This window comes from Sceloporus occidentalis, unplaced genomic scaffold (genome assembly GCF_023333645.1).
Source record: "Sceloporus occidentalis isolate IW3139 unplaced genomic scaffold, rSceOcc1.0.p SCAF_2, whole genome shotgun sequence".
NCBI lineage: Eukaryota > Metazoa > Chordata > Lepidosauria > Squamata > Phrynosomatidae > Sceloporus > Sceloporus occidentalis.
The window spans coordinates 145282414-145292189 of record NW_028316982.1 but is presented as its reverse complement, the minus strand read 5'-3'; the positions used below and the strand labels follow the sequence as shown (position 1 = coordinate 145292189).

At 41.0% G+C, this 9776-nt stretch overlaps 1 protein-coding gene across 3 annotated transcripts; it reads left to right on the top strand.

Annotated features, from left to right (window-relative positions):
• Nucleotides 1-9776, top strand: LOC149319113 (COMM domain-containing protein 6-like). Of its 3 annotated transcripts, none has more exons than XM_089511128.1 (7): nucleotides 1-99; nucleotides 2257-2315; nucleotides 5631-5696; nucleotides 5922-5998; nucleotides 6528-6696; nucleotides 7548-7700; nucleotides 9051-9776. In XM_089511128.1, exons 1-7 carry the CDS (start codon nucleotides 60-62, stop codon nucleotides 9099-9101), a joined length of 615 nt encoding a protein of 204 aa, XP_089367254.1. In that variant the 5' UTR covers nucleotides 1-59; the 3' UTR covers nucleotides 9102-9776. The 3 variants fall into 3 exon arrangements, with proteins under 3 accessions (XP_089367254.1, XP_089367256.1, XP_089367257.1); XM_089511130.1 differs by lacking the exon at nucleotides 1-99 and adding an exon at nucleotides 1136-1863 and having other exon boundaries at nucleotides 9051-9768; XM_089511131.1 differs by lacking the exons at nucleotides 1-99; nucleotides 2257-2315; nucleotides 5631-5696 and having other exon boundaries at nucleotides 5966-5998; nucleotides 6533-6696; nucleotides 9051-9768.

The window sequence follows — 9776 nt, the reverse complement described above, 5'->3', positions numbered from 1 at the left end:
GCCTCTTGTCGTTGGCTGCGGGAGGGAGAGGCTTGAAGGGGGCGTGGCTTTTGGAGCCCATGGCTGCAGCAGCAGGAGCGATGCTGGGCCACCGTTGGGGTGAGTGGAAGCAGCCCAAACGCACCGCAGTGCCTTGACTGCCCTGGCTCAGCGCTAGGCATCCTGGGAACTGTAGTTTACTGTGGCAGCAGAGCTCTCTCTGACAGAGGAGGCTGGATGCCTCACAAAACCACAGTTCCCAGGATTCCCTGGCAGTGAGCCCAAGGCAGCCAAAGCCGTCTCAGACTGGCCTTCTTCTTTCTGCAGCCTTCCCAGGAGTCATTAGAGGCCTGGTCTAGGAAGCTAAGCAGGGTCAGCACTGGCTAGTAATTGGGTGGGAGGCCGCCCTCAAAGGCCAGGTGCCAGGGAATCCTGGGAACTGTAGTTTTGTGAGAGGCTCAGCCTTCTCTGCCAGGGAGCTCTGGGGCCTCAATAAACTACAGTTCCCAGGATTCCCTAGCACTGAGCCAGGTCTCAAGCTGGATTGTATTTCTGCTGCAGTGTGTTCTGGGCCTCTTGTTTCAGAGGCAGGGACTGGGAAAAGCCCCTCTGAGGAGTCCTTGCCTGAGGAAACCCTGTAGAATTAATGGGTGGCCAGAGATTAATTAATACTTATTACTCATTAATAACCAGGTGACCAGAGGTCCTCCTTTTCTGGGGCATGTCCTACATTTCCAGCTTCTGTCCAGGACGCCTTCCATCCTAAGAAGCAGGAATTTACATTTCCAGGAGTGTTCTTAGCTTTGATTTTGTAACGTCCTCCTTTTCTCTCGAAGGCCCTACATTTTGCAGTGCCTTGTCCTCTTTTCCAGGGAGGACCTCTGGTCTCCGGCACCCAGGACCCCCCAAACCGTGATCCCTTTATGGGGCCAGTTTGAGAGGCATTAGACTCCTTGCAAGCTTTCAAAGCGCCACTGGCCTCTCCACCAGGCAGATTAAAAACCATCTATCTATCTATCTATCTATCTATCTATCTATCTATCTATCTAGTATTTCCTGAAGTACCCACAGGGCAAAATGTGGTGCTTTCCATAGGGACAGAATTCAAAGGTATAGCCATGTTAGTCTCTGGAATCAGTGTGTAGAGAGATCTTGAGCACCTTTGAGACTCACTGAAAGAAAGAAATTGGCAGCAGGAGCTTTCATAGACTGCAGTCTACTTCCTCAGATGCATTTCCTCAGAGACCAGTGGCATAGATATATCTGTCTGTCCCTGGCTTCCCCTCCACCAAATGCATCTGAGGGAGTAGACTGAAGTCGGCCAGTTTCTATCTTTCAGTGAGTCTCAAAGGTGCTACAAGATCTCTCTCTAGCCGCAGGGCAGGAAGAGGTGAGGGTGGCCTGCGTGAATGCCCCTCCATTGACACCTAAACTGAGAACAGCCACATCTTGACCAAGCGCAGGCTTGTGACTAACATCGTCATACGTTTTTCCCTCCTGTATGGTTTTTGATATCTTTCCCCGATGAAGAAGCACTAGGCCCTTCTTCAGCTCATGCTTGGTGGCATCAGTTGCTGGAGTGGCCCCTGTCGCTTGCTGGCCCTTGGAGCGACTCTATGCTTTGGGAGTGGAGCTTTGAAAGCTTGCGTCATGTATTTTGTGCATTTGGGTGGTTCCCATAAAGGTATCGCTGCTTTGTGTATTTCGGATGATACTATACTTTGCTACATGGCCAACCCCAGATACAGTTTATGGGGTCACTTTAAGCCAACGGACAACTTGAAGGCTTGCCTCCCTTCCCCACAACCTTCCCCAAGGCTGATGGCTTGCAAAAGAAGGAGACACCGTTGAAATCCTAAATTAACAGTTCGACTGCAGTTCTAGGTTAGTTGTCTTCCCACCTTCCACCTCCTGTCTATGTCTGTAACATGAAGGACCGATATCTTTTTTACTACATCATAACATTTTAGTTGTTGCTAAGATGATATTACTGGCAAAAGATGCTACCTTTCCCCCGATGAACAAGGAACAGATAACCTGCAATTTATGACACGCTGTTGAACATAACGTCTTGCAAGGCGACTCGTTTTTATTGTTTTTCTTGCTTCCAGTGTTTGACAAATTATCACGTTTGCTGCATTAAATGTCTTTTATTGATTCTATAGTTGTCTTTTAAGTAATCTGAAAGTATATGTAACAGCAATTTTAAAAAAGCTAAGTACAGTAATAAAATATGAAAATCATCAAGAACCTGCAGTGACTATCTTTGTTTTGTAGATTTTGGCAACACAACGGATACCGTCCAAATGATACCACAGGATCTGTTTGCAGAACTAGTAAGTAGCATATAAAAAGAAAAGAAAACGAGAGTTCATTGTGTATCTGTCTTACGTTATTTTGTCGTTTTTCTTAGAAGTTAGCCTGTCAAAAGAAAAACAAGGACTCACATTGTCTTAAGGCAACCTTCCCCAACCTGATGCGCTCCGTTTGTTTTGTACTAACAGTCCCATTGCACCCGCCAACAATGGGAAGTAATCAGAGTTGTAACCCAAAACATCTTGAAGGGTGTATTGGATTATGTTGCTTGATAGGCTGTTTTTTAGGCTGCCTTTAAGATTTAGGCTGCAATCCCGTGTATGTTTTTCTTCTGAAAAGTGTCACGGTTCGCATCTGAGCCAGTATGCAATTCATATGGGAAATATCCCATATATACTCAACTGTAAGTCGATGTTGCGTATAAGTTGAGGGCAGGTGTATTAGCCAGAGGGCACTGGGCTGCTGAAGAGACTTGAGGGGTAAGCCTATTACCAGCTTGACCCATGCATACTTCGACCCAAGTTTTGGGGGTCAATTCTTGGGCACAAATTTTTTGACTTACAGTTGAGTATATACTGTAGGTTCTAGTTTCCACTGAGTTATGAAACTCATTGGGTGACTCTGGGCCAGTTACACACAGAGTTGTTGGGAAGTTAAAACGAAAAGGGGGGAACCACTTGACTTATACCATTTTGAACTCATTGGAAGAAACGTGGGGTATAAATGTAATGAGTAAACATGAATTGGATGACATTGTTAGACACAATTTTCCCAACTTCCATTGATAGTGAGTTATTTCTTTGTGGGAAATGCACCAGAGTCCAGTCTCATTCAGCGTCCAAGTGGCAGAGGGTTGTTTGGGTGTAACTTCCAGATCCAGAAAATGTTATTGGGGGATGTCACAAGAAGTCATCCATATTCAAAGCCATCCATGCTGCTTACTAACTGTACTGCTAGGTGAGATCATTAAGAGTTTGGGGGTTGGCTGCTAACCACTCTACTTGTCATTGGAGTTAGGTGGTCTGGTTGCTGTAATCGGCTAGATGAGAATCAACGGAGTCGCTCTGGATCCAGTAAGATAGAAGCTCTGTGGGCGATTGGTTCCCATATCTGGGAATTGGGCAAGTTATCTGTCCTGGATGGCACTGCACTCTCCTGAATACAGTATATGGTTTAGAAGTACTCCTAAGTCCATCTCTCGCATAGGAGGCCAGATGGACTCTGTGGCTTAGAGCGCCTGGGACCAGTTTCAACTTGTCCATTAGCTACAGGTCTTTCCTGGAAAGGGATTACCTAGCCACAACAGTTGATGTGCTGGTAACTTTCTGGTTAGTCTACTGTGATATGCTTAACACTGAGCTACTCTTCACTGCAGCATGGAAGCTGCAGTTAGTCGAAAATGTTACACAAGTCATATAATACCAGCTTTCAAGGAATAGCGCTGGCTGTTAATGCTCTGGTCTGAATTGAAGTTGCTGGTGGCACACACCATCATTAATCTTGAAATCTCATTTCTTTTCACTGTGTCTCCCTCTCCCTGCAGTATTGCTTCACCTGTTCCCCAGTAAGTTCTGCTTTCTCATCCAGACAGCAATCAGTGTATGATCTTTTGCTCCTTCAAGCTTCCTGTCCTCATTTCATACAGGACCCATTATGTGGCCCTGTATCTCACTGCAATTTCAGCCGGAAATACTCATATTCATATTCTCCTTCAATTTAGCATGCTTCCATTTCCCCTTTTTCTGTTTTTTCATGTACCCATTTTAGATTGCAAACCCATTGTTCAACCTGCACATGGATTATATTGCTCATTTGTTATTTTGTCTACTATGTACATGGGTTGTGTTATAATACCATGACACAGTGATACTAAAACATTTCACCCATGGGACTCTCCTTTACAGCTACATGTGGACATGGTGCCCCTCCCTTGATGTAGTATGTGAATAAAAATATTTTGTTTATTTAGTATGCATACACAGTATTGATTCACATATTCATGTATATTGATGTTTTAATATTTTATAAGGAAATAACATTCCTCAAATTAGAACAATTTTATTTAAGTAAATTCGGTATCAATGCATGTGTAAATTTTACACATAAAAAGGAGGAGCAGGAGCAGGAGAGCTTGGGATCAGGGCCTGCAAATCTTGCTCCACCCTTGAGCAACTCTCTCTCTCTCTCTCTCTCTCTCACACACACACACACACACACCAGGGATGCCACCTCACTTTTTGAGATCCAGTGCCATAACATGAACTGATGGTTTTATGAATTGAATCAGAATGGATGAATTGGTAATTTATGAAAATCAGTGGAATTGAAATTTGAAGTTTTTGCCTCTTTGGATAATGCTTTTTTATTTAAAAATCACTTATGTGGCTTGTAAAATATTTTATTTGAAGTAAAAAGCTTTTATAGGTGTTGGATTGCTTGCTTGTCAGAAGACTTCATTTGGTGGTTATAAGATATATTTACAGCTGTTGACTGATTGGAGTAATTTCAGTTGATTTCAATTTGTACATTTGCCAGATTAAATTTTCACAAAATTTCAACATGGAGCCCATACAGACAAGCCAAAATAAAGCTGCTTCGGTTCACTTTGGAGGTATGCTGTTTAAATGATGCATTGTGCTAAGAGGCCAGAAACCGTGCCAAAGCCACACTCCAGTCCTAAGGAGTGAAGCACAGCTTTGGTACAGCTTCTGGCCTCCTAAGATGTGTGTGTCATTTAAACCACATACTGTACTGCCAAAGTGACCCGAAGCAGCTTTATTTTGGCCTGTCTGTACAGGCCCATGGACTCATTCTGGGAGATACCTGTTTGTGAGAGAGCTTACAATAAGAAGGAAAGGGCATCCTTAATCTCTGTTTATTTTTTTAATTATAGGAACAAAAGTGACAAAGTTGCCTAAAAATTAGTTTGCCTAACTTTCAGCTTCAGTGATTGCTATTAGTCTATTAATTAGCTAGAGGTTAAACAGATTAATGTACTACAATGTGCAGGCATAAGTAGATTTCTAAAGCTGACTAGTCAGTGTTTTCCTGTTATGATGCTGACAATTAGCTGATTGTCAGCTATCTATTCTTGGAACAGTGCAGCACCATGTAGGTTTTCTGATTCAGAAGCCAATTTTTTAGACCAATTCTAGAACTAGACACATACAAACTCTGGTATTGTATGCCATCTTTTCACTGATAATATATGAGTATGAAAAGCACATGCTTTCCAGACAAAAAGATATGTTCAAGTTGAACTTGCAGTTAGCAAATAATTACTGTCTGTCTTTTAACCAGTGAAATCTGCTTCTCTCTCTCTCTCTCTCTTTTAGTGTGAACAAATTATCTGGTATCTGCAGTGCCGCATCCCAGCAATAAATACAATCCAACTATGTCAGGTAAACTGAACAGCTGGCAGTATTATGAAAACAATATTGTTCCAACTGCAGTTGCTAGTCTTAACAATAGTAAGTTCAATAATTCAGTTGCTGAATGGGTAGGCACTAGTTATGTAAAATTCATTTATTCATTTATAATCTACTCTAGTTGGAATTAACGGTTGGATTTAGGCACTGTTTAATTTGTCTTTTGGTGAAACCCTATTAATTGTATTTATTTCCTAGAGATTTCAAGCAGCTGGAATTGAAATAACTGCTAGTGACCTGGCAAAAGTAGTTAATGCCATTTCTTTTGTATTCAGGTAAGCAAAGGCAGTCCTTCCTGCTGCCTTAGTTGCTCAAGAAATGCATGCCTGCTATTTTATTCCCAGTGTAGCACAATCAATGGCAAAAGGGCAGAAAAGGAAGCTCCCTATTATTGATCTTTACTTGCAACTTCTATTTGTATAGAAGTGTTTGATGTGGTATAGAATGCATTTGCCTCTTCATGTTGAACAATGAGGATTGGTTTAGCATTTAAAAATAGAGATTTTTCACATACACAGATGTCAAGGTAAAAGGGTTTTTCTAAGCTGGAAAGACTGGACATGAGGGCAAATTAATATGTCTCTCTTCAATCTTTGTCACAATATTCTTTGTGAGAATTTAGTAGGATAATTCGAGATGTGCTGTCCTGACCTCTTTTAGAAGCAGAGAAGATAAAACATTTAGATCTTTAGAGTATAATATTTCAGCAAGTACCAAATTAAGTGCTAATTTCTTTTGACAAAAGATAACTTTGAAAGACTGATCTTTTATATTGACACCCCCCCCCATTTTTGTTTTGTATAGCACAGCAGCAAAAAACAAACTGTCACCTGAAGAATTGTCCACCAAACTAGGAAGCGCAGCTGGTAGCCTGCCAAAACAAGCGGTACAGGTTATCCGGCATGTATGGAATGAACAGGGAAGAGCTGTCATGGAAGCAGAAGATGCAAAAAATGTGGTAGCTGTCGGACAGGTAAACACTTCTTTCTGGTAGAGGTTTACACTTACCCTATTTCTTTAGAGCGCTGGAATAAAATGATCAGGCATATTGAACATGTGAAAAAAAATCTGAATCATATGAAGAATGGAGATTTCCCATGTTGAACACCTGAATATACAGTGACTTACAAACCATGCTCCAGGAGACCTTGAGGTTCCTTAGAAATTTATCATTATCAATATCTATTTGTTCCTCTTCTACTAGAGGATGGACATCTTTGTAGCTAATTGAATGATAGTCATACTCACCGATTACTGAATTAGAAGTTCAGCAGTAATGGTCGTTATAAGGTTCTTTGTCTTCTTCTACAGACTTACCTTGGTCAGGTATAAGTGCAAACAAATGTCAGGTCTAGAATTCATTTTTACAGGCAGGTTTGGCTTGTGCCCAACATAAACCGAGCCTGTATTCTAGAATAATCTGCAGCACGCAGGGGCTCATCAGCAAGAGAGTTAATGATAAAAGAGATTCTCACAGGTTACAAAGGGTGAAATGTAGTGATTTAAGTATTAAAATAATTTTACTGAGAAGTCCCATTTTGGTAAAATCTAGTTAAAAACAAAAATCCATCCTCCTTTCAAATGTCACACTGGTTTAGTTCACGCATATATTGGAATTGGCAATTTTTGGATTGCTGTGATCCAGAAAATAGAGAAGGGAATCTGAGCATGCAAGAGGCAGAGGGACCCATGAGCCCAGGTCTGATTCATGAAATGCCAAACCACAATTTGGTGTTGAATTTCAACATAACGCCTCGTATTTGGCATTTCCAAATAATTCCAGTTGCCAGAGCAAACATCTGAAATGTTTGTTTTTGTTTGTAGCTTATTGATTTTCAGTGGAAACTGGGAATGGCAGTTAGTTCTGACAACTGTAAATCTTTGAAATCACCATATGTTACCATGGCAGTAAAAGTGGCAGATGCTTCAGGGCACATTACAAGCAAAACGTTTGAAATGACAGTCTCACAATTTCAGGTTGGTACTCATTTTTCATATATCTTGCTATCCTTCAAAGGGTGTTACCCATTCTGACACTATTACATATGAACTGTAGAACATTAAGCGGTTCTCTGGTCTTAAATCCAATTGCTGTTTTCAAGTAGAGTAGATGAACTGAATTCATGGCTAAATGGTAAGAACACTTATGTGAACTTTATTGATTCAGTGGGTCTACTCTAGTTGGGACTAAGCATTAGACTGAAGCCTTTATTTACTGTGGTAGCCAATCGGTGAAGCTAATACAACAAGAAGCAAAACATTCACAGGTAATAGATAATTTAAATGGTGCATATTAAGTTCATATTGGTAAATGAATCAGTCTTCTAGCTGAATGAACTTCCGTATTAACATGAAAGCTAAAAAACAGGGAAATCTGAGTAGTATTCTGGCCTAGGACTAGGTGTAAAACATAGGTGTTTTACAGACCGGCGCTGCTCTTTGCTCCGCGAGGGGGTCGCAGCATACAAACCGCGGCCCAAAATCGAGCTTCTTCCTGCGGCGCCGTTATGACGTTGCGAGGCGCCCATGGCGCACCCGCGACATCATAACCACCGCGACCCGTCTGGACGCTATGCGTCCAAGACGTAAACATGGCGGCGGCCGTTTGGAACGGCCGCTGCCATTTGTCACGGACTGAGTCCGTGATAGGGAAAGGGGCGTCTAGAAGAGACGCCCCTTTTTTAAAATGGGACGTCCTGAGGACATCCGAAATGGCGGCCTATAACCCGCCATAGTTTTCAACAATGGTAAGAGGAGATGAAATTATAAACTTTTAGTGGTTTGGGCTAAACATGAAATGCAGACATAATTGTGCACCATGGCTGGTTTCAGAAACAGACACTGGGTGAATTTGCATGGGAAACGTGGAAAGGAATGGCCTGCCGGACGAGATCCATCAAATCACCAATCTAGAGAGCTTTAAAAAAGCCATTAAAGCTGCTCTCTTCCGGCAGGCCTTCCCGGAATAAAATACTCGGCCATGAATAAGACTTCCCAATTATCGAACTCTGTTCATGGTTATTGTCTGGATTTTAAGTGTTAGTTTTAGTTTTATATTGTTTAATCTTGTTTTAAGGGGGGTATTGTGTATATATGGATGTATTTTTGTCTGTTGTACGCTGCTTTGATTGCTTGGCAAAAAGCGGGATAAAAATAAAAAGATTATTTTATTAAAATTTTATTTAAGACTGAAGCGCACATGTTGCTACAGCGTAAAATGGTCTGGAACGGAATTTGAACTTGTATGTACAAACTAATCCTTGAATGTGCTATATCTGATGGTGTTAGTGCAAATATTTATCTGCACTTGTCCGCTTTCTGTTTTAGAACTTCTACAGTCAATTCAAGGAAATGGCAAGCGTTCTTGAGATGGTTTGAATGACACCTCAGCAGATGATCTGAATCAAATGAGCCCTTTAGTATTTCTTTTGAAAGTTAATAGGATTTGTTAAGAAAAAAAACATGGAAGTTGATCATCATTCTAATTTCCTACATGATATTGGTGATTTGTTAGATAATACCAATGCGAAAGAACATCTGAAGACTCACAACCAATCTATAAAAAGACTTTTTATTGACTGAATTTCTAGAATGTCCTGCTTAACAGCAGAAGTAGGAAGCAGATAGAACTGCCACTAGGCCTCAGAATGTGGATATATGGGCTACACAGGGTAAGTTAACTAAGAGATATTGGGATATAACTACCAATGTTACACCTTTTGTTAAATATTTAGTGCTCTTTGTTTTAAAACTAAACTTATATACTGTAATATACTGTATAACTAATATGTTATCTATGAAAAATGGTTTCTTGTATATTTTAGGAGCCAAAATTCCATTCTCCTACTAAGGAATATTGAATCTAATGAATAAAATAGTGGAAAACATTTTTTATTTCCATTCATTGCCTATTGCTAGGTGGGAGGGTGTTGCTTAGTAACCTTTAGGTTGCATATGTTAATGAATCTACCTACCGACAGCTATAGGTATTTCACACAGTAATTTAGGCTCGAATTCAAAGGTACACTAGTAGGTGTAGGAATTATTTATGGC

Bases quoted from the DNA above. Each gene is read 5' to 3' on its own strand.
- LOC149319113 (XM_089511128.1), top strand. From the start codon at position 60: ATGGCTGCAGCAGCAGGAGCGATGCTGGGCCACCGTTGGG. The intron at 5,697-5,921 runs GTAAACTGAACA...TTTATTTCCTAG, and splicing joins ATACAATCCAACTATGTCAG to AGATTTCAAGCAGCTGGAAT. The intron at 6,697-7,547 runs GTAAACACTTCT...TTTTGTTTGTAG, and splicing joins ATGTGGTAGCTGTCGGACAG to CTTATTGATTTTCAGTGGAA.